The sequence below is a fragment of the Panulirus ornatus genome, chromosome 32, assembly GCF_036320965.1.
Source record: "Panulirus ornatus isolate Po-2019 chromosome 32, ASM3632096v1, whole genome shotgun sequence".
NCBI classification, from domain to species: domain Eukaryota; kingdom Metazoa; phylum Arthropoda; class Malacostraca; order Decapoda; family Palinuridae; genus Panulirus; species Panulirus ornatus.
Genome location: NC_092255.1, coordinates 22,913,396 through 22,938,602, shown reverse-complemented (window position 1 = coordinate 22,938,602; position 25,207 = coordinate 22,913,396). Strand labels below are relative to the sequence as shown.

Below are 25,207 nucleotides of genomic sequence, written 5' to 3'. Positions count from 1 at the left end.
GGTACGATCCCTTAAGGGCCAATACCATCACCCTCAAGGGTAGGACCGTCGTGCCTTGAGGATTTATGTTTTTGAAGTTAATCCGTAACAAAAGAAAAAAATGATATTTTGGAGTGAGGTGTCGTCAACCTTCGTGTGGTAGAGTGGGCCGGTCTATGTATGTGGCCAAGTGCGTGGTGGGGTGGTGTGGGGTGGGTGGCCCCAGCACCACCGGCAGCAGGAGAGGACAATGCGTGGACTAAGCCTGCCAACCCACGCACGCCTCAACTGCGTTGCCACGTGTGCTCTCCACTCCCGGCCAGTTCCTCAAATATCTTCCTCATTTCAGAGAATTCTCCAAAAAAAAAAAAAAAAACGCGTCAAACCGGCCGAATCTTGCTGATAGATGCAAAAGCGCTTTTTTTTTTTTTTTATGGACGTGACCTATTAGGTCGTGGTGTAGCTTGGTAGCCAACCACCAGTCTTAAACATTGTGAACATCACCCACCAAGAGATATTCAACTTGAATGTCACTAACACTGGATCTGAGAGAATCTTCAACATCAGTCTCACAGAACTTCGCTGAGAATCCAGCATCTGTTTGTGGTTAATAATCACGCACCTTCAACTCTATGAACCAGCTGAAGAACTAATCAAAAGATGTGTATACCATACTTAATGATCGGTCAGTCTCTTTTCTACATTTGTATGCTGACTATAAACTCATGTTAATCTCATCAACGACACTCCCCCCCCTCACTTAGTGAATGCAGGCGTTCCCCTCGCTCATGAACGGCAGTCATCTATCTAAACCTTGACTCTCGTTCTGGAGGCTCCTCTACCTAAACAGCTCGATTTGAGACCTCAAATTGCGGTGTTTTTATGGAAGCTCGATTACGATTTACATTCTTGCTACCCCGGATCAGTCAGAATGAGGTCACATTTCTTTCTTAATCTTACGTACTCCCCCCTCGACAACCTGGCTGGTCAACAGTTTAGTAGATATTTTTCCGGTGAATTTTTGAAGTTCACTTCGCATTTCAAAATGTTTCTAATATTTACAGGCATCCAAACGTTGTGGACCCCGGATGTTTACACTCGTTACATCCACCGCACTCTTGACAAACAAGCCACTAATGGACCAATACAGATAAAATGTGTGGAGTCTTGCGTATAAGTAATTGATCCAACTCAAAAAATAAGTAACGACGTTGTGCTTTATATATATATATATATATATATATATATATATATATATATATATATATATATATATATATTCCTACGAGTCCATGTGGAAAGTGAAACACGATATATATTCACGTATGACTCCCTATGGTGCAGAGATGCTTAAAGTATAAGACAAAAAATCGAACCCTATTCAGTCACGATCATATTAACCAACACAGAGTCACACCAGGCCTGGGAAATCATTATTTTCTCTCGAGGATTTTTACACCTTCAGTACGATTGGGCTCATAGGCACGAGATATATAAAATAAAGGGGAAAATGGGAAGCTGCGTTTTGGGATATATCGAGCTCCCACGACCAAATGAGTAGGCTAATAGATATGAAATTTGTGGCCATACTCAGGGCTCCAAGTGACATGATTAGTGTGAAGCGTTCGGTAAAATAATTCGCCGACTCACTAGCATCCCCTTACGTATGTACACACACAGACAAACATAGCACGGAAGAGAAACCTACGCAAGAAGGTAAAACGTGGTCATGACCTAACAAGTCCAGGAAGAAAGTCATCCTGGGGAAAAAGCTAACCCAGCAGCAGAAAAACTGGTACTTTTGCTGATGACGAGTCAGAGAATGAGCAATACACTTCATGGTTCCACGAGAACCTTGAGGGTCCATGGGCCACAGGTTCTCGGTGAATCATGCACACCCATCCATGCAGGTATCAGGTGCTACCATTACCAACATCATATTCTGGAGAGCGCTCCTGGGAGTATGTCAGTACATTCCGCACCACGGCTGGACTCGCTCGCAAATGACGACTGAATACGCCGCTTTCTCAAACCCTCCACATCCTCGTGAGAAGGAACATCACCTGAAATTTGCAGTCATGAATATCACACGATGAAGGAACTGCACAAGTACAACCACCCCATGAGTGTTCGTAAAACCCTCGAGGGTCCGTCAAGGTCAGGTCAAAATTCATGCCGTCGAGCACAAGGGTCATGTCTGTCCTGCTCAAAATTTTTTGAGGAGCGGCACCCGTCTTCTCGCTTCTCTCTCACAACTGCTGACACCACGAAAAACACTTAGGTTTAATATACGCTGAAGATATTAGTCACCTGCTGAAAACAATGAAAAATTACAATCAGGAAGGAAGCAAGGCAGCAACAAAGGATTCATTAAAACCAGTTGAGTATTAAACTATTTTTCCCGGCGAGGATGATATAAAAAACGAGAACCTCGTCCAAGACGACACACAGATCCAAATTACAAGATGAGTGATCAATTGTTTCGCCAGACCTGGTCTTACTGTTCAATCAATTGGAGTTTTATTGGGGGTACCATATTATTCTCAAAGAAGATCTCATATCCGTCTTTGTTTCCCAGTGCTGGAAACCATACTGCATCAGCAAAAACTATTTCTAAAATGTAAGTGATGCTCCCTTGTCTCTCAAAGTTAGCTGGGGGGGCTTCCGTCTTTTCAGCCGCACAAACGTGAGTACACAAAGTACAGAGAAAAGCATTTGTTGCTTTGAAGCCACACCGCGAACTCCAGCTTAGTCAGGTCTTAAGATGGTCATGCCCTCAGACACAGAAGTGCAGCGCATGGAACCCCTGATATGTTTAATGTCACGATTATTATTTTCCACGTGCTCTAGGAGAGGAAACTGGATTACTCAACTCTAACTTGATGGAAGAGATACGAATAGTGGTCATGAACTACAACCATCTATCTGGTGGTTGCGTTTCCCAGAGCCACGTGGTCAAACGGAGTCCTTTGTCTGAATGGCCGGCCGCCTGTGGTGGTGGTGGCGGCGGTGATCGCCGGCATGACAGGAAGATGAGGATGGCTGCCGGCTGCCATGGGGGAGTGGGCGGGCGGAGAGTGAGTTATGGGGTAGTCACCTTCTAGAGTGGCTGGGGTGGGGGGAAGGAAGGGGACGTTGTGTGGGCCGGGGAGGGAGGGGGAGGGGAGGCGTCAGACCGCGGGATCTAAGCCGGGAGGAGGCAACGGTCAGGAATTATGACGAACTCTCTACTGGAAACTCCAATTTCTTTTATATCCTTCAATTAGTTCTAAGACATGCCTTGCTCTGACATCATGGGCTGTACACTTCCTCAGCTCGGTCTGTGGTAAAGCTTCCCGTGTCAGAAAGTTTCATTCACTTTTTTCCCCCGTGTCAGAAAGCTTCATTCACTTTCCTAATGCTTTATCTAGTTACTAGAACCCCGGACCCCAAGCGTGGGTTACAATTTATCACGCGATCATCAAAAACAGCTAGTAGGAGTTGGTCACCCTACTTCCGGTGAACTCGAAGATAAAGACCTCCCAGGCTTGGAAACATTGTGCGAGCCCTTTTACACACATTCTACACCGTGGTATTACCCCCGTGACATTTGCACAGTTGACAAGGTAACGCGGCATCCGTCCACCACAAGACTCTCTCAGACACAGGTCGTTATAAATGTCATCTCGGGACGTCTCGCTCCCACCTACACGCACTCTTCTTCCAACGATTGATCCGGCCCTTCTGTTTCGTCCACTCATAGTAACACCAGCTGTTCGCCAGCTCACTTTCATTGATCATTACCTCCTGGATTCTTCAAGTCATTGGAAAATTCTTCAATACCGTTTTGGAAGTGTGAATGTTACTGCAAATTCACATGCGGAAAAAATACAACGACCGAGAACGGGAATTTAACTATCCATGTATAGTGTGAAAACACATACTCATACTATATATATATATATATATATATATATATATATATATATAATTTCACCACGAGTGAAAAGTCGCCATTGTTGAGGCTGCATGACTGGGAGCACATTCTCGGCAAAAATCTCACTCTAAAAGGCGTCCATATTTCCCTGTTAATGAAAGAAGCGCAGCCTTGGGTTGGAGCTTTACTAAGAATGCGGTCCTGGGTAACACCTGTACGGTTTCACAGAAGTTGGTCTTAAGGTCATATATATATATATATATATATATCATGCTTCCTGCGGGATGTAACAATATAGTGGACCCACACACAACCTTCTGCTCTAGGCTGATCGATTAACGAGTACCTGAAGTAGGCTGATGTGAATGTTGTGTCTGTAAACACAAAGGAGTAAAGACACCGTACATATAAACAAGGTATGAGACGTGGATCAAGGATTATAAAATTCTCTCAGTAACACACACACACACACACTGAACCTGAGTCAGCACGGGTCACCTCGGTCTTACCCGCATGGGTTCATATCCTGGGCGTGGCAGTCGGCCTACATCCAACTCAGGTGTTCATCCTCCTTCGGGGCTGGTTGATAAAATGGTATCTGGCTTTGGTTGGTGTATGTGTGTGTATCTGCACACATGTTCAAACAAGATACTTTTATACAAGGTTAAAAGATAGGGGCAACATGAGCGTAAGTCTTTCTCAATAATATATATATATATATATATATATATATATATATATATATATATATATATATATATATATATATATATAAGCAGCCAGCCTGCTTGCGGTCACATCGCGAGTGCAAAAGTCACACCGGCGAGGGTATATCTTGCTTCTGATTGTAGCGCAGCCTCGAAGATGCAGGAGTCCCATAAAAGGAATCCTGGGGTTCAGCAAGGCAACGTGACACGCGAGGTTGGTAAAAACTGCCTCCTGCCTGCCCGCGGAAGCCTCCACTACCATCACACTACCTACTGTGGCAGCGTCCACAGTGCCGTCACAGCCACCTCCGCACCCGAACCTTACTTCCCTCTGCCAAAACATTCAAATAATTATACCCAACATCTTCCCACATAACTGTTGAGCAGTAGCATACTTCTCCTCTACAAACAAGCTAAACTAATATTGAGCCAAGCGAGAGACTATAAGGGAGCCGTGTCGGCCACTCCGGAACACGGAAACCCTCAATCAGGCTAACAACCACGACCATTAAACCAGTTGAGTCTCGGCCAGAGCGGCGCTGGTCTCGGGCCAGGCCTGGTGACGTCAGAGCTTCGCGCCGCCCTTACTACACCTTCCACCGCTGGCCCAACACGTTATGGTACCCACCAACACCACCACCGTATATAGGGAGTGGGAGAATGACACGTTACGTTAATGCGAGGCCAGACGGCACGCCCTATCCCTAGCCTCGCAGGACTATGGCCGTTGCCACGCGCGCTCTACCAGTGACCGTCAACGCCCTCCCTCCAGCCGCATCACACCGGTCAGATGCATCCTTCTTTCGATTAATATCTCGGATAACCAGTATTTAATACCAGCATTAAACTCTGTTGAACCTTAATCCTTAAGTTAATCCACTTTGTCGACTGCGACCCAGAGCGGAAGATGGCTGGGGGAGAGAAGGGGAAGGAAGGTATGGGAGCGCTGGTCAAAAGACGTCTAGGACAAGTCTAGACGAGGCCCACCTGGGAACCGCTTGCAATTACAGCCCAGACAGACTGCAGGCGGTGGTCGGGCAGGGAGACTACGGTGGAGCATGCCCGCAGGCGAAGCTCTCCTGGGTCCCGGGATAATCAACCTCACCCTCCAGGCTGCCATTCTCTACTCTCACCACCACAAGGCAGGCACGCCTACAAGCCTCAAGATTATCATCAACCCAGTTTTTACAACATGTCCGGGTAAAACTGTTAGCCTCAATATTTTTCTGTGCAGTGGTACATGATAGAAACTGCTGACGTTAACGTTACAGTCGATACCCTCGATAATATACTTCGTTTAGCGAAGTTACATGTACCTCAGTGAGGTTAGTAAGACTGCCTACCTAGTGACCCCGAGGAGCATCCGCTGAACGCCACCCAGCAACATATGGCGTCTTACCACCACCACCCTCGCCACTCCACTCATGCCCGCTACCAAGTGTTCATTCAGCTAATAATACAGTATCTTATCGTTCTGAAAAAAGGTCACTAATATCGGAAGAATGGCTTCACAGCAATCTCGTCTATAAGACCTTCTCACAAAGATTAGGAGGGCGAGATTTTGGACTTTAAAGACAAGGGCCATACCTTAGCCAGCTATTTATAGTAAAAACGAGAGCCCACGTGGTCAGGACGCTACACGCCGCTCACCTGACTACCTTCTTGATGATGAATGACCTGCTAGGATGAGTGGAACTTATCACGTGACCTCCTACACCGTTCCGCTACATTGCCCAATCAATCTTACCAATTTCTTGGTTATAACGTCCTCTGTCAATAACAAAATGATCACCATCGCAGACTCCCACACAAATTCAAAATCAATTTCCCCAGTGCAAACAAATCTCGCCGATTACCAGTTGCAATGTCAGTAACAGTTAACAAATCTAAAACTTTATCCAGTCCTCCTCATCCTAAATTAGGAGTAATACTTCCTATTTCACTATTCAAATATGTTTATGGCTTGGAAGCTGGCATCTTCAGGGGACATTTAGCATAGGTAATTTATGATCAACACGTTCTTTTAAACCCCATGTGCACGGAGCAAAGGTGCAACCCTTGGTTACAATGGCCTGGTCTTTGTCCTTACCTAAAAGGATCAAATCAAAAGCGAGACATCTTATTATGTGCTCAGGGGGTGGGGGGGGGGGTGTAACTGTACATATTTCTCTCTAATATCCATACACCGGAGTACATATATCGATCATATGTAATCAATTGTATACCTGCGCACAAGAAACAGAAAATGGTGTCACACATCTAAAGACCATACATTTTCCGATAGGACGATAAGTTCATGTGATCTGGAAATAGACTTACGAATAATTCCAGTAAAACACGTTATGATACAGGAGGAGCTTCACAATAAGCTCACACCATATTCAAAATGATACTTTATATAAAAAAAAAAATGTGACTAAAAATGTTATGATTTTTTTTAACTAAATGTCATTGATTAAAGTCATACTTTGGTTAGACAGTCTCATTCGATTATCAAAGCATGTGGGGATATAATTGTACTGCAATATCACGAATGCCTGCTTTACTGCAATTTAATTCCTGCGATAGATTAATGAAGTATCCAGCTCTCTAACAAACAGTGATAACACAGCCTGTGTACCCACGCCTCGTAGAGCAGGCTAAGAGATTATGTCTTTGGCTTACACTCTGCTTCTTCGTTATCTGAAGTTAATCCCTTGAGTATGAAAGTAGGACCTATTCAGTACAACGGCGCGATCCATGTGCACAACAATATGACCCTTGGTTTGATATCATGGCCTTTGACCTCACTTTAACGACCCCCAAACGTGATGCACTCTACGCAAATGCATTAGATACACTTTCCTCGAAGATTTGGTACGAACATTTCAGTATCAAGAAGCCATCGTGGAAATACTAAATAGTTATGGATAAAGTAACAGCGATCCATTTATAATAGAGGTAAATTCGCTAAGAGTGGACACCTGCACTAAAAGTAGGGTGCATTAAACCTTAAATGCTTCAGCCTGTGTGCACCGAATAAAGTAAAACTGTGGAAGCTACGTACAAGCAGCTTTCTCATGACTTCATTAGTACGCTAAACTCATCTAGAAGTTCATCTTTAGCATTCATGTCCCCGGCCTTGCAAGCTGTAGCGAGACATTAGCATGCATGTACGTGCAATTAATACACAACTACAAATTTAATCAAGGAGGGCAAAGAGATTTCAGGCTGTAGCCTGAAAATTAAGTTTTTTATTTTAACATTTTACAGGAAGGTTTAATCTGTATAATCACAACAGTTCCACTCTTTAGAACGAAGTTACAACCCTTCCGAGGTCAGGGTACTGTGTTTTTGTTTCCAATATTTACTATAGAAAGCTAACAGACAACAGCACCAGATATTTTTTCCATATACCTCATTTTCCTTAGCTCTTCGGTTTTACAGCTTTTAGTCTGTTCCAGTAACTGTTAAACTGTATCAGAGTAAGGGAGGGGGGAGGAATCTAAAAAAAAAATTCCCAGTTTTACTTAATGTTAGCACGATAGTGGTCAGGTCGGAAGACGTCAGGTTTTTCAGTGTCATCACTGGTTTCGCTTCCTGACTTTACAAGCTTTCAATTTACATCGTATCACCATCATCGTAATCCCTGCTCTAAAAAGTGACACATCATTACGCCTAGACATTTCTTATATAATTAAATCTACAGTGTCTTGTTGACAAAGGTACCTTCTTGATGTTTATCTAAACCACATGGAGAAAAATTAATACATCTCTTAAAAATCCTCAATAAATAGAGTCGCTTATTTAAGGCATCAAAGCATTACTAGCTACATGTTAAGCAAAGAAAGTACCAGCAATACCATATCACCTCAGAAACAATAAAGTTCAAAAATATTTAGTTAATACGATGGTTAAAAATGGGCATTTATAATAGCAACGTTCATTAAAAAAGAAAAATGCAGGAACGGGATACTCTACCGGAATCAAACTCAACCTAATGTACTCAAAATATAATGGAAAAAAATTCCCGGTCATTCTTTGCGGAACATTAACCCCTTCCTCTAAAATGAGGTGTTAAGACTGATTAAACTCAGTTTGTCACATAAAAAAAAAAATGCACTATGTAAACATGGCGAATATAGAACATTGAATTCTGTACCATATCAAATACTGGTCTACATAACAAAGATCAACTAAATATATATATAAAAGTGACGGGTAAGAGAGGAAGCAGCAGGTGAGCATTTGCCTATAAAGTGACTATGTATTATTCATACGCCGGAAACGCCCTGGGTTCACTCAAGCCTGGCTCATCTAGGGTTGCAGCGGCGAGGGGAGTGAACACCACCCCACGGGAGGTGGCACGCGGGGAGAGCACCCGAGCAAAGGGGAAACAATAGCAGGGATAAAATTTGATATTGATCACTACAACACTTTGAGATGACGACCACTATGGGGGAGTGAAGTTGTGTGATCATGAAATAACATCTCGGGTCTTACGTTAACCCCTTGGGCATGATGGCGTGATCTTTCACCAGACCCTTAGCGATAGGGAGAAAGGCAAAGCCTTCATACCTAACGGTCGTAGTGTTCATGAGGTTAAATATGGGTAAATATAAGAGGTTTCCGATAACCTGCCACAAATGTCCTGATATCACATAACACCGAGCTCACCAGCTATGGTCTGGTTAAATCATAATTAAGGACAAAAGGCGGAAGGGTACATTAGCAAAAATATTTCCTCCGCCATCTTTGTCCCACGAGTCCTAAAGGGGAAGGGAGACACCCTGCGCTGCAACCTATTTCCGCCCTTATGACCCAGCTTCATTAACCCCAGGTTAGAATTCCAAGTATATACAACAGTTTTCCCTCACTATGTCAACTGGAGAGAGAAGCCTCGCAGCCAAGAAATGTAGACTGGGAGGTAAGGTGATCAAACAGATATTAAAAACGAGACAATTAACTTCAGTGGAAACCCCAAAAGTATAAATAGTTAACACGTGCGGGACCCAGCTGCGACACCACTACCGTTGCCAGAATGCACGAAGTTTTTGCGTCTCTTACAATAATTACAATCTTTCTCAGCCAGGGAGAAGCGCTGCGGGTTATCCTACCTTGTGCCATAACCTGCGAGTCCAAACCATTACCAGTCTACGACATAGATTTCAGAATACGTGGGTGTTCAGATATCTTGTGCTCTCCGGCCGTTCCCTACAAAAAGCATCTACCCGTGATTTAAAATGCTCTTATGCCGTGTATCATATATTTTCACAATAAGAATGGTCTGTTCATGATAAACTCAGTCACTACCAGACATTCATACCGTCCGCATTAAATGTAAAATGCTTGGTTAATCGCGCACTGCATAATAATGAATGGGGTAAAATCTCCCAGTTCTAGAATAAAGTAAATCAAATGAGCAAACCCATAAATCATTTAACTTTCAACCCAAGTTCCCATTAAATAAGATCCAGATTACAAAAAAATAACCTAATCCAGACCATAAAACGATCATTGTATGATATATATATATATATATATATATATATATATATATATATATATATATATATATATATATATATATATATATATTGGTGGGTCTTGCCACTGGTTTTTGGCAACTATACTCCTGTGCACTGTTGCCATATCGCAGCGAACATGGGAAGTCGACCAACTATGGCAACACTGTCATTATAGCATTGCTATCAACATAATTGTTGAAGAACTAAATAATCATTTGCTATCAGTTTTGAGAAGAATCCCTAATTTGTGCGCATTCAGATGTCAACAGGTCAGTGTACTCTCTTACTTAATCTAAACTGAACATATTATTACATAAGGTCTACAGGTCTACGATGTCAGATTCTCAACTTTTCTCGTTAAAACACTTACAAAACAGCTCGAAGAAAACAGGATTGCCGTAAACAGCTACTAACGAAGTATTTCCATTTCCGTTAAATTAAAACCCTTGAAATTTCAGAGTATCAAAGCTAACTCTGTCGCTGATACAGCACGAAAGCCAGGATGAACACAAGAAACGTGCGATAATGATAAAAGTAAGGGAGCATTGCTGTAAACCAAGTAGACAGTTTTTGCAGACCTGACTCGCCCCATGTAACTCGAGCTGCACCGCGCTGTTGCCAACTCTGCCCATTTCCGCCAGAACACCGTTCCCCCCACTGAAAATCTCGACTGCTCAACTTAATTCGTAGTCTACAAGGAAAGCAAAACCAACGTATGTTTTACCGAGACCATTCTTACACTAATACAAAGCGTAGAGCAGTCATACTCAAACAACGTGCATCCTGTGGTGAACGTCATCTTGTACCTTGATGACTGATGATAACTATTAATATTACTGCAGTAGAGGTATACCCTTTGAATGCACTGCTTCCTGTCTAGTCTCAGCCAGCCTCTACACCTACAGAACAGAGGCTCCCAATTTTTCCTTTTTTTACTAAAAATAAACCTGTCCATAACCGTATTACCCTAAACGTATAACCCAGTAAGCAATACACGCATTTTCTTTGCTCATTCTTAGCAGAGTGCATATATTTACACTTTAAACAAATATTGCTACATATGTGACAAGCATTTCATTAGCTGATGAAGTAGCTGATTTCTAGAGTACCGGTATGAGATCTCTGTATGTCTTAGAATTCAAACAAGTTTTTTTTTTGTAATATTCAATAATGCTTTATAAACAATTTAAATGCGACTTGCTAAGCCTTTACTGTTAGTCAAAATCACTTATAAAAGGAAAATATTCATTTATCTTTTTATTCAAAAATTCAAATTAGCTTTAACTTGCCTTGAAGGAATGCTATATAGTAAAGCATGGAGTGTGTTTTGAAATATGGCAATGTCTTTCCTGCGTCTGTTAACAGAAACAGCAGAGGAAGCGGTTTCCTCGTCAGCTGAGAACTGTAATGCCTCAATATTGTACACTCGTGTTTCTAAAGCAAGATCCCCTGCGACCAGTAGTCAGGGAAGCAGTGTAGAGGATGGAAAATGTCTTATGTTAATAAGTTCTGATTTTTATACGCAGACCACCCTACCTTCTAGCGTACACCCTACCTGATGTCTCTAATGTTAGAGATTTGCGTAAAATTCCTCATAACTTGATAAATTTTCAGCGTACTTCTTAAAACTTTATTAACTTATAAAATATTTTCTCAAACCCAACTGATTATGGACTAGATATCGTCCTAAAATTCAGTCGTGTAAACCAACATATTCAGAGTCATGTCTTTAAAAGTGTTTATTCTCTATATGAACCGGACCGTTGTCTCCAAGGTCAAATGAATACAGTAAAGCACACCTTTCAGATACGGTATACGGTGGTCGTCCAAGACGTGTAACTCCCTCCCTGTTCTTTTAAGGATTAAGAAAAATAAGAGGTTTCGGGGAGTAATAAAGGAATAAACAATAACTGGTTATAGTTTGAAGATCTATAGTGCGTTTATTGAAGCGTTTGTTCGGGTTATGGTCACACCAGCTTCCCACTCCATATGACCACAACCTTAGTCCATCGCCCTACGAACTTTTTTGTCACTTGCCTATACACTCGCACCCCCATTTCTTAAATACTACAAGGCCGAACAAAATGTGCGAGTAAACGGCAACGTATTCGTTGACTAACTCTTAATGAAAATGACATGCATCAACATGAACCGATAATAACCACGATAAACTCCCCGATGAAAAAGCAGAAAACTATACATGAACAAGTCCAGAGAACCAGTAAAACCGCTAGCGTCTGGGGAGAGACACTCGGAGAAAGTATTGACCGTGATCTGTTTTATGTCTGTGATTCTGCCCGTGAGGCATTACGCATCTGAACGAGTTTTCGACACTAGGAGATCCACATGATAGTTAACCAGAATATAACAGAGCACAGGGCATTACAACAGGGCACAGAACACTGCAGGGGAATTACATAAAATAACAGGATACGGAAGAATGAAAGAGTATTAGCCAGAGTGTGCATTACAATAAGTACAAGTATAAGTATAATAAGTAAGGGCTCAAGCAACAATATTAAGATGGTTAAAGAGAACACTAACTAGCTACTGAGGGTGGGATGTGAAGAGAAACAAGATACAAAAGAATTACTAACAAAGGATGGATAAACAACTCAGGGAGAGACTGACCAGTACGTGTGGATGACAAAGTTGGTTATACAGATACTACTACAAAAATGGAAACCTCAAGGAATTTAATGGGTCAGGTAATATCCAAGATCACATACACACACACAGGGCATGTGAAGCGTCTGGGGTAAACCATGGAAAGTTTTGTGGGGCCTGGATGTGGAAAGGGAGATGTGGTGTCGGTGCATTATACATGACAGCTAGAGAGAGTGTGAACGAATGTGGCCTTTGTTGTCTTTTCCTTAGCGCTACCTCGCACGCATGTGAGGGGAGGGGGTTGTCATTTCATGTGTGGCGGGTTGGCGACGGGAATGAATAAAGGCAAGTATGAATTATGTACATATGTAAATATGTATATGTCTGTGTATGTATACGTTGAAATGTATAGGTATTTGTGTGTGGACGTGTGTGTATATACATGTGTATGTGGGTGGGCTGGGCCATTCTTTCGTCTGTTTCCTTACGCTACCTCGCTAACGCGGGAGACAGCGACAAAGTATAAAGTATATATATATATATATATATATATATATATATACACACACATATATACACACACACATTAATAACATGTACATTTATTAAACACGAAGCCAGAGACGCATCGCTATTTAACATAAAATATGCCACATCATTTCGACAGTTCTCAAAAGCCTTACTGTGCACGTTCCAAAAACAAGGAAAAAAATCCCCCGAAACTGTCTAAAAATGAGTCATCACATTCACAAAAGCCCCTTAAACTTCCGTAACCATATAAGAAAAAAAGACAAAAACCTCTTGCGAACGGTTGGCCCGAAGACAGGTCTACATTACTTACATTCACTGACACCCTTATTCCTCCTACAGTCCAGAACAAATTGTATATACGATACCTTATAATCCGATTCGACATATAGATCCTAAAGCGTCCACTGACTGCAAAGGTTGATACCTTATAATTTAACGTTTATTAGCGTCTGACCGAAACCGGCTACTTCAGGGACTGAAATTCTATGGTTCCCAAAAGACCAAAACAGTCTACCTCTGGGCCTGAAATTCTACAGTTCCCAAAGTCGTACCTCTTAGTGTATGATTATCCATGACTTCACTTATAACGTTACAACACTGCTGAAGGATAAGTGATTGCGAAATCCACGGCAAAACAGCTTCGAACTATTACACGAAGAGTAGCAGTATTTCGATGTCCTTAATCTTTAAACTTGTCTATAAACCAAATAAGAGACAAAAGCCAACAAACTAATACTGAGTATAAGAGCATCACATCTACCCCTTCAGACAAGCGCATCGTTCAGCCTAAACCTGTTTTCCCTGCTCAGCCCACAAGTTCAATTAAGGCACGTGGTAAAAACCACATTCAGCACTGCCACTGAGGGACGTTCTCCAGTTCAAAATGACAGTATCATGTATGTTCTACTAGAAAATAGTGCACATCATGATTAACTACCCCCACTTTTGGCTATTCAACCAAAGGAAGGATCAAGTATGATTCTATGTTCAGGCCCTTGGACAGTCAGGATCGAAAGGAAAAAATCCTTCGCATATGACAAGCACGATTCGCCAAATTGATACTGGTCATACATATATGCATAAACTTGTAAAACATTACTGAAATTTCTACTACATATATATGGTATGTACTACAAGGTACGTAACATTTACTTCATTCTGTAGTGTTTAGAACAGCCACTGTTGGCCACATACCCAGTCTTCAGTGTACAATTTAATAACAGCCCGTCAGCCATATGGCCAAAAATGTTTCCAGTTGTGGACCTAATAAATTTCCGTTGCTAGATCTAGGATTACCTACCTTTCCATAACTTAGCCCGCTAGCGACGTCGAAACTCAAATCTCATCTTCGTATAATGACAAATTCCCGTACCTGTCGTCACTCTCTTGTGATCTAGTTATGAAATGCAAGCTTTTTTTTCTTTTTTTTTTTGCAAGACACTTGGTTTGTCCATGAAACATAATGTATAAGACAGTAGACTCCAGTTTTGACATACTCAAATCCCACGTGTATACTTTCGTGATGAATGTTCATCGTGTAGTAGTATTTTTTTTTTTTTCACTTTATACTGTATGCACTAAACGTGCTCATTATTCTTCCCAGCAACAATCCTTCCATTTGTAAGGTTGGGCATGTGATCACTAGCAGCCCTTAAAGAGCTTTCCCGAGGCGTTTTCAATTCTTTACAATGACGTGTGACGTGACTTGTAAAGACTGTTGAAGCAAAAATTTGCTGTCATAAGATGAAAAGCAACTTTTCATGCGGTCGCTATACAAGTGCAGATAATTGGCCCAATATTGTAATAAGTGGAATAAGCTTACATGATCCTGTGATGAACTCTCCTCCCTATGCTTCAACTAAGGGTAAAATGGTCAGGTCAGTCTCGCACAGTAACATCGGCCCATTTAGATGGGATAAAAAAAAATAAGCCTTTGCATACAATTTCCGACCTATTCATCACGACTCTTGGTTAGCAGCACGTCATATAATACCAAGAAAAGAGTGTGTGTGTTATTGGTCAGCATAATGAGAGAGCAACCTGAGCAGGCAAAGGGACGAAGGAGTCGGCGTGGGTCGGGTGTGGCGCCTGACCTTTGCACACCACGCCTAGTTTTTGCGGCCGGTGCTAGATGTTCAAGTGTGAGGCCGAGGTGAAAATTGCGGCCGCTGACCATCTTGAAATTATACATGTTTTGTGCATTCACTTTCATAAACAATCTACCTATAAACAGCAATTACGGATTCGTAATATTTAAAAAAAAAAAAATCTTTCCTTTTTTTCAGTGGTCATAGAAGCACTTGCCCGTAATCAAAAACATTAATGGTTAACTTTCTTTTAACCAAAGGCAAGGTTAAAAGTATATGCTAAAGCTAATATGGCATACTTAAGACTAATTCTGTCTAATACGTCATGAGTGGCTATTATATGCCTGTCGCGGTGACATACATAAGGTAGTTCGGAAGAACCGAGGATGTCTCTTGATCCAAGTACACGAGTACCTGCATCAATAAACATCATGTAGTTATAACTCTGTTGGAGGTGACAGACAAATAGTACTGTTAGGGTTGGGTGTATAAATCATACAGTAATCAAAAGGAGACTGTCTCCTCGATACCAAACATTAGCTCCATAGTAATGAGACCTAAGATTCAGTTACACTTACTTTACAAATGTGAATTTACTGAGGTTTCCAGCACAACCAACCAACCATCTTCGAAAAAAAAAATAATCTGAACACGTCTTTTCTTAACTATAAACGTTTGCGAAAAAGAATTTAATGGATGCGTATTACTTCAACAAGTTAATTAATGCATCGTTACATTGGCATTAGAGACGGGCGTGGTTCATCACAGTGGATCCTAGCGGTCTCGTACAAGGTCTTCTACCTTGACTACACATGATCCGAGTACAGGCGAAACATCAGTGTTCTTACAATAGTAACTACTTGGTGCCCAAGAGGTTAGGGGTCACATGAGAAGCAGCATCCCCGGAAGGTCAATACCGGCTGCCTACTGCCAACGTCACAAATAGGTGGAGAAGCATCAACTGCGGTGTCATGTCGCCAAGCTCTCCTTCTCAGTGGTTACTACCAAATCCTGACCAATGTGACAGCCTATTTGTTAATACCTGCGTCGGTGTTACATGTAATACTTAAGGATAACTGAAATCCGAGTATTATCGGTAATGCTATTAACATGAATTCGCGCAGCCCATTCTGATCACTGCGACCATACTCCCCAATATCATTTTCAAATAGGAGAAAATAATTACTCGAGGAGATTCAAGCTTACATATATAATGTTAACTAACACTACAGCATATTCAAACGTCTTATTTTCACTACACAAGAAAATTATCACGTCTGGCACGGAAAGAACGATGAGTCAAGGTTAAAATGTGGCAACACTGCAATCATGGAGGAGTCTCAATGTTTGTTGTAAATTAGCGACCCTGAACTGTCCCATCCACTGTCTTCTCCGACAGGAGCAACGACCTTGGCCTGAAATTTTTGCTATAGTTACTTAAGAAATTTATCATACAAAAATGAAATATTGAAAATAACTAAGGCTATGAAAAGTGAACAAAAGCTCACCTTGTCTTCCAACGATCTCAGCCACGTGCTCGGACGATGGGACAGCTACACACTCCGTCATATTTTGGGATCTTTTTGTGGATGCCCTCTCGGCATCCAGGCCTTGGACTACATAGTGCTCAGGTTCACTTGTGGGCACCGATGATTCGTTGTTTAATCCAATTAGCGATAGTTCAAGGGCTAACTGAAGTGCCCTTTGTTCGTCCATTGCGGAGGTGGAGCTTGGAGTCGGTGTTGGCCGCTCCATTTCTGCAAACAAACTACTGGCTGGCATTGTAGACCAGTATGGATATATCTAACACTTTATCTCACGCCACCTTCAATCACTTCACAGTAACATCCACCACGTTATAGGTGCGATGAGCCTTCAACGTATACCTTTCCAATGGGGTGGGAGAGCGCCAACTGATTCTCCAATATTACAGAGTTCTGTCAACCTCTGCTGGCTCCGCCTCCAGGCTTGAAAGCGCCCCATGATTGGCTCCTCGCTCTGCCGCATAGAGCTTGACTGTTAGAGAACAATTTTTATATTAATGATTCATTATTTACCATCTTAGAAGATCTTTCCCAACTTTTGTAGGTTTCCTGCATATTACTGGTATTAATGCATATACATAAATCTTACTTCTGTTACACATTAGTCTATACTTACAATAAACAAACCTTACCGCTGCACTTTATTCCTTCATAGACAACTCAATGTCCTATTCTCCTGATTGGCGCGTTTGAAATCCCCGCTCATTTCATGACTTTGAGTTTGTGCTTGATTGCAGGAAATACTTTGTTCATTCAGTGTCCAGCATCTGCAACATCTTTACTGAAAGATGTAATACCTGTCAGATAAAGAAATCATGTACTTTGCTCTATATTTGTCTTTTAATCGCCAAGAGATATCACGATGTGGTTAAATTTCCTGCTGGAAAAAATTTTACGAGTGGTACGAGTAAGTCAACAGACACGAGATAGAACACGGCGACAGGACAACAGGGTACATCAGCTGTTCACGATGCCGGTCCTGTGTTTTCACTATCTCCTCAATCCACTTGCAAGGGATAGTTTGATTGTGACCGTGAAGTGCAGCAAATAATTGATTGATCATAGTCTCGATTATCAGTAACGTACCTGGTTAGGGACGTGCACAGAGTACTTTTTGTAAGACACTGGAAGTAAGGATTTCGTACTAATTGTCCCCTCTAGCAGAAGAGGAATCTGCTAGACTTATCAACTTTGTCGAAGACAGTTTTCTCTACCAAACCGTAAGAAGCCGACAAGGGAACCTAATTAATATACTGGATATATAGTTCTTGCATTCCAGGAGTCCTAAGCAGCTAAATACCCATGCTGGTGGACATGGAGGCACCTGTGACCAGAACATGGTTAGGTTAGACGTAAATATCAAAACTGACGCCCCTAAAACCAGTATTATTACCCCTAATCTCAGAAGAGCGGATTCTAATGGACTGCGCAACGTATTAGAGTTTCATCATTGTTGGTTCATGCCTAGAGAAATTATAGGCCAATTTTAAGCGTTAGTTTATGCACCAACAAGCCACATTCATTCCTTGCGTAACAAACCATATGAGGACAGAGTACATGAATTAAACTTGTTCTACTTAAGCAAGAGGCGTCTCTGATGAAAATGGATAGAATCTTTTAAAATACTTACAAGATCGAACCTCGATTTTGAAAATTTCTTTGCAGTTAGCGCCAGCTGTACCGACTAGAGAAAATGGACTAAATTTTAGAGGTCACTGAGTTAAACTGGACTGTTCGACATATTTCTTTACCAATCTCGTTATTCGTGCGTTGAATAAGCTCTTAGCAAGTGTTGTTCAGAGCTACGCCCTTTATATCTTGATATCTTCAAAATTAGTTTTGATCATCACTTGTCACTCTCCGATACTGAACAATTCATTTAATCAGTCATCATAAAGTAGTGGTATATCATGCTTCCTTGTCAACCTCTGATCTTTCCTTGACCATGCTGAGGTAACATACTAACATTGGTTAACTCATGTCACCTACTTTGAGAGAGTAAGAATTATTGTATTATTCCTGAATATCAGGAATGATATAGACATGGTAAATCGAAAGGCTGGAGCTCATGTTTATCCCTGCTATCGTGTTTACGATAAAAAGTGAAGGGCTGCATGTCGTTTGTGATAGAATGCATGAGATATTCATGTTTTCATGTGATTTTGCCTTATAACCTTCATAGAAAATAAGAAGGTCCTTCAGGCATTTTAATTCTATTCTTTGTCTACCTGTTTTCCGTCCGGCGCGTTACCAGAAGGAATTGACTGTAGGGAGGGCATTTGCTTTGCTATTTATTCTCCTATTCGTCTGCCCCACTGAGATGTTTTGTCCAAGTCTAAGTTTATTGAGGAAGTTGTGTCGAGACGAGATGCAGATCGAATGTAAGAAGCAAAATTGAAGGATATGAAGGAGTGCATTGTTGAGTCGACAGAGGATGAGTGCATTTGGTTGTTTGTGTAAGAAGTAGAATCGTTGATGAAAAAGAGAAAAATATAGGAGACAGGACAGAATCTTGAGGGACACCGCTGTTATTAGAAAAAGGGGGAGAGAATGATCCATCAACAATCACGAAGATAGATCAGCTAGAGAGGAAGTTAGATATGAGGGAGCAAAGTGAGGGAGGGAAGCCAAAAGGGGGGAGCTTAGAAATGAGATCCAAATGCCACACCCTGCCATAAGCTTTGGCTATGTCAAGGGTAATTATACAAGATTCCCCTGAATTTTTCAGGGATGATTACCAGACATTAGTTAAATAGAAAAGAAAACCATCAGTAGATCTCGCCTTACGAAAGCCGTATTGGTGATCAGAGAGAAAACTGAGATTCAAGATGTCTGAAAATATGGGAGTTGAGGAAAGACTCAAAGACTTTGGAAATGGTTGCTTTCAAACCAATAGGACGATAAGTAGAGAGGTTAGATCGGTCACCCTTCCTACGGATAGGATGATTTTAAACGGAAACGGAACAGACGAGAAAGCATAGGGGTTGATAGGGATTCCCTGTGGAAGGTTCTAAGAATATATGGTGCGAGAGGAAAGCTACTAAAATCAGTTTTTTTTTTTTTTTTCATCAGGGTGTAAGGCGCGTGTACAAGTTGAAAGTTAGGAGAATGAATGGTTCCATTGAAGGTATGTCTGCGACAAGGTTGTCTGATGTTACCATGGCTGTTTAATGTGTTCATGGACAAGGTGGTGGGAGAGGTAAATGCAAGTCTTGGAGAGAGGGGTGCGTATGCAGTCCATAGGGGATGAGAAAGCCTTGTACGTGAGTCAGTTGTTGCTTGTTGATAACACAGCACTTGTGGCAGAGGTTACAAAGGATTCCAGTGCACAGTACAAGGATTGTTTAAGCTGCACTTTGGATGATCCTGGTGGAATCGAGATCTTTTCTTTCTTACTCAGACCACAACCTACTACTTGGCCCCAATGAGGCTGTAGTGATAGTGCCAGGGAACGGGAACGTCCAACTAAGAACGAGGGAGTAAGAACTTTAGGAAAATATCATGGTAATTGAGCTTGCTATTTCTTTTACGCGTTAAGGTGATAGGAGTATGGAGTGGGACGTAAAGGTTAAAATCAGTATGTCTTTCTGCCCCTACCTCAGTAATCCATGATTTTTTGTTTCCTATCACTACCACAAACAGCTTCGTTAGGACCCAGTGGTCTGTTGTTGTTTGACTTCAGTGGTATGGTACTTCTAGGCCCAGGTGCCTCCTCCTCCCCCTCCTCCACCTCAGGTACCGCAATGCTTAGGGAAGAGGCGGCAGGAAAAGTGCTTAGCCATGTCCCCAGCGCTCCTGGCGTCCATCCGGGGCCAGCCAACCTTGTCGTCTGCACTTGTGGGACGCCTAAGATGAACAGTGGTGGAGCAATAATCCTTCCGAAGGGACAAACGTGGAGCCACCTTGGCGCTGTGAGCTGGAATTGTGTGCAGCCGGAACAACAGTGGAGTTACCATAACAGTTTGATCCAGGATTGGGGGCCTTGTCAGGCATTAACAGTGGAGCTGTCATGACGATGTAAGCTGGGATTGTGAGACTTGTGAGGTAGTAACAGTGAAGCAAGCTGGAAAATGTGAGCTGAGATTGTGAGCCTTGTGAGACAACAACAGTGAAGCTGCCATGGTAGTGTGAGCTGGGGCCATGGGAAAGTGAAGAAAGTGGCGGGAATGAACAGGTTTTACGTCTGACAGTACTATAGTCGACGTGTTTGGTTCGAGCAGAATTAAAAGATGAGATAGAAGACTGACGCTGGCACAATAAAGTCATTTGCATTTGCTCGCCTACCATTTCTTTATTTGTCTGCTTAAACATAAACAATGTGCCTCATTGAAGGGTGCATGCGTAAAGGTAGGTGGAGACAAGGATGATAGAGTATAGTGGGTAATTACATCGAACAGGAGGGTGAAAGGTGGGCCTGAGTGAGCTTAGGGACCCGGAAGGTCATCTTCCATTTCTTGTGAATAATGTTCAGTTAAAACAATCAACAAATGACTCCTCACAATGAGACAAGAGAGGGCATCACACGCAGTTAACCCAGAGGGCCATCATTGTATTACTGCAAGGCCTGACCCCTTGAGCACGGTGGTATGACCCTTTGATTTTCATTATCAGGATCAGGGAAAGACTAGACCCTCATCCCGTTGTGCTCAAGGATCGCATCGTCGTGTTTGTCGCCGTCGTGCTTGAGTCTTAACGTCATTTTCAAGGATTGTGCTGTCGTGCCAAAGGCCCGTTGTTTAAGCATACGATAAAAGGAGTGTTTGTAGTGTAAATGATTTTACTACAGAGCAGGAGGGACTGTGGAGAATCTCTTATATCCTTCAGCACGACGACAGCTCGCCCCTCAAGAACGATGGTACACCCCTTGACCACGATGGTACGATCCTTGGGTACGAGGGTATTACATTCGAACGCGACAACACGACCCTTTAGAATGACTGTACGATCTTCAGGCAAAGCGGTAGGATCAGATAAAACGGTCGTGAGACCCATAAATTAGATGACCTGGCCTTTGGCTTAACCCTTATGTTTTGCTATAGGACTCCGTAACTTTAAACTGTTTCTGTATACAACTTACACTACTTCTCTATAACAACATATGATACTATTTTTGTATAACACCGCATACTGTTTCTCTATAACAGCGTATACTATATTTTTCTAACAACTTCTGCTCACAGGGAATAAGACAGACTTTCTGTATGAATCCCGGAGTTCAGTTTTTCCATTGCTGAGAACGCAGAGAGAGGAATATTTCTGTGGCGTAACTGTGAGCGAAGCCCATGTACATGTTTGCAGGGTGAAGATTATGCCCTCGGCGCTCTGACTCATTGCCACAGTGATTCCTCAGCGGCAAATACAAGTAATCAGTGAAGTCAAGTTACTCACGGTATTAGCCCTTTCAGGGAGACCCCGCGTTGGTGTTGTGTGACATGCGGTTGTACGTCAGAGGTACTGGGATGGGGAGCAGCGGCCTTCGCTCCCAGCTAATCCGCTAGGGTAATGCGAAAGGCTACCCCCCCACGCCACCTGCACTCATGGCCCCTAATCATAAAGTAGACGTGAAAAACTAATCATTTCTTTCTGGACCGTGCACGAGACGACGCATAGAAACAAGCTGTGCGGGTGTTCTCACAAATCATGGCTGTGCTTGTGCAGGCAAAAACACGAGAAACTGTTCACAGGAGAGTTTCTGGTACTGACACACACACACTGACATGAGGGATCATGGCTAGAGGTGGTATACCGAGTCTGTGAAACATCTGTCAACAGTTGTCTGTGCGGTACCTGTCAACACGAGGTTGAGAGACACCAGTCAACTGTGGTCTATATGACACCTGAAAACAGTGGTCTGTGTGACACCTGCCGACTTTGGTCTCTGTCACACCTGTCAGTACGTGGTCTGAGGCACCTGTCAACAGCTGTCTTTATTGCAACACGTGGTCTTAGAGAAACGTCAGCAGTGGCCTGTGAGAAGTCTCTTAGCGTATGGTCTGTGGGACACCTTTCAACTTATGGTCTGCGCGTACATCGAGCTGATCACTGGGCATATAACCTTCATGGTGTGGTGTATAATCTTCAGTAACAGTCATAATGGAACCAACAGAGACGTTCACCCGTGTACTAGCTCCCTCTTTATTTATATTGGTATGGGAATAGTTCCGAGCTGCGCTTTGCGGTACCTCTTCCTCCACAACCTGCCTAGGTTGTCAGCCAGGCTGGGTCTTGGCTTTACGCTGTCAGGTTGTCAGCCAGGCTGGGTCTTGGCTTTACGCTGTCAGGTTGTCAGCCAGGCTGGGTCTTGGCTTTACGCTGTCAGGTTGTCAGCCAGGCTGGGTCTTGGCTTTACGCTGTCAGGTTGTCAGCCAGGCTGGGTCTTGGCTTTACGCTGTCAGGTTGTCAGCCAGGCTGGGTCTTGGCTTTACGCTGTCAGGTTGTCAGCCAGGCTGGGTCTTGGCTTTACGCTGTCAGGTTGTCAGCCAGGCTGGGTCTTGGCTTTACGCTGTCAGGTTGTCAGCCAGGCTCGGTCTTGGCTTTACGCTGTCAGGTTGTCAGCCAGGCTCGGTCTTGGCTTTACGCTGTCAGGTTGTCAGCCAGGCTGGGTCTTGGCTTTACGCTGTCAGGTTGTCAGCCAGGCTGGGTCTTGGCTTTACGCTGTCAGGTTGTCAGCCAGGCTCGGTCTTGGCTTTACGCTGTCAGGTTGTCAGCCAGGCTGGGTCTTGGCTTTACGCTGTCAGGTTGTCAGCCAGGCTGGGTCTTGGCTTTACGCTGTCAGGTTGTCAGCCAGGCTCGGTCTTGGCTTTACGCTGTCAGGTTGTCAGCCAGGCTGGGTCTTGGCTTTACGCTGTCAGGTTGTCAGCCAGGCTGGGTCTTGGCTTTACGCTGTCAGGTTGTCAGCCAGGCTCGGTCTTGGCTTTACGCTGTCAGGTTGTCAGCCAGGCTCGGTCTTGGCTTTACGCTGTCAGGTTGTCAGCCAGGCTCGGTCTTGGCTTTACGCTGTCAGGTTGTCAGCCAGGCTGGGTCTTGGCTTTACGCTGTCAGGTTGTCAGCCAGGCTCGGTCTTGGCTTTACGCTGTCAGGTTGTCAGCCAGGCTGGGTCTTGGCTTTACGCTGTCAGGTTGTCAGCCAGGCTGGGTCTTGGCTTTACGCTGTCAGGTTGTCAGCCAGGCTGGGTCTTGGCTTTACGCTGTCAGGTTGTCAGCCAGGCTCGGTCTTGGCTTTACGCTGTCAGGTTGTCAGCCAGGCTGGGTCTTGGCTTTACGCTGTCAGGTTGTCAGCCAGGCTGGGTCTTGGCTTTACGCTGTCAGGTTGTCAGCCAGGCTGGGTCTTGGCTTTACGCTGTCAGGTTGTCAGCCAGGCTGGGTCTTGGCTTTACGCTGTCAGGTTGTCAGCCAGGCTCGGTCTTGGCTTTACGCTGTCAGGTTGTCAGCCAGGCTGGGTCTTGGCTTTACGCTGTCAGGTTGTCAGCCAGGCTCGGTCTTGGCTTTACGCTGTCAGGTTGTCAGCCAGGCTGGGTCTTGGCTTTACGCTGTCAGGTTGTCAGCCAGGCTGGGTCTTGGCTTTACGCTGTCAGGTTGTCAGCCAGGCTCGGTCTTGGCTTTACGCTGTCAGGTTGTCAGCCAGGCTGGGTCTTGGCTTTACGCTGTCAGGTTGTCAGCCAGGCTCGGTCTTGGCTTTACGCTGTCAGGTTGTCAGCCAGGCTCGGTCTTGGCTTTACGCTGTCAGGTTGTCAGCCAGGCTGGGTCTTGGCTTTACGCTGTCAGGTTGTCAGCCAGGCTGGGTCTTGGCTTTACGCTGTCAGGTTGTCAGCCAGGCTCGGTCTTGGCTTTACGCTGTCAGGTTGTCAGCCAGGCTGGGTCTTGGCTTTACGCTGTCAGGTTGTCAGCCAGGCTGGGTCTTGGCTTTACGCTGTCAGGTTGTCAGCCAGGCTCGGTCTTGGCTTTACGCTGTCAGGTTGTCAGCCAGGCTGGGTCTTGGCTTTACGCTGTCAGGTTGTCAGCCAGGCTGGGTCTTGGCTTTACGCTGTCAGGTTGTCAGCCAGGCTGGGTCTTGGCTTTACGCTGTCAGGTTGTCAGCCAGGCTGGGTCTTGGCTTTACGCTGTCAGGTTGTCAGCCAGGCTGGGTCTTGGCTTTACGCTGTCAGGTTGTCAGCCAGGCTGGGTCTTGGCTTTACGCTGTCAGGTTGTCAGCCAGGCTCGGTCTTGGCTTTACGCTGTCAGGTTGTCAGCCAGGCTGGGTCTTGGCTTTACGCTGTCAGGTTGTCAGCCAGGCTGGGTCTTGGCTTTACGCTGTCAGGTTGTCAGCCAGGCTGGGTCTTGGCTTTACGCTG

At 43.7% G+C, this 25,207-nt stretch overlaps 1 protein-coding gene across 1 annotated transcript in view; it reads right to left on the bottom strand.

Annotated features, from left to right (window-relative positions):
• The window catches only part of LOC139759176 (RNA-binding protein MEX3B), a 139,865-nt gene extending 122,605 nt beyond the window's left edge, over window positions 1–17,260 (bottom strand). The window contains exon 1 of the mRNA XM_071681224.1: window positions 16,843–17,260. Within this exon, the coding sequence (XP_071537325.1) occupies window positions 16,843–17,116 (274 nt within the window). The 5' untranslated portion in view covers window positions 17,117–17,260. The remainder of the gene's footprint in view (window positions 1–16,842) is intronic.
• Window positions 17,261–25,207: the final 7,947 nt, after the last annotated feature.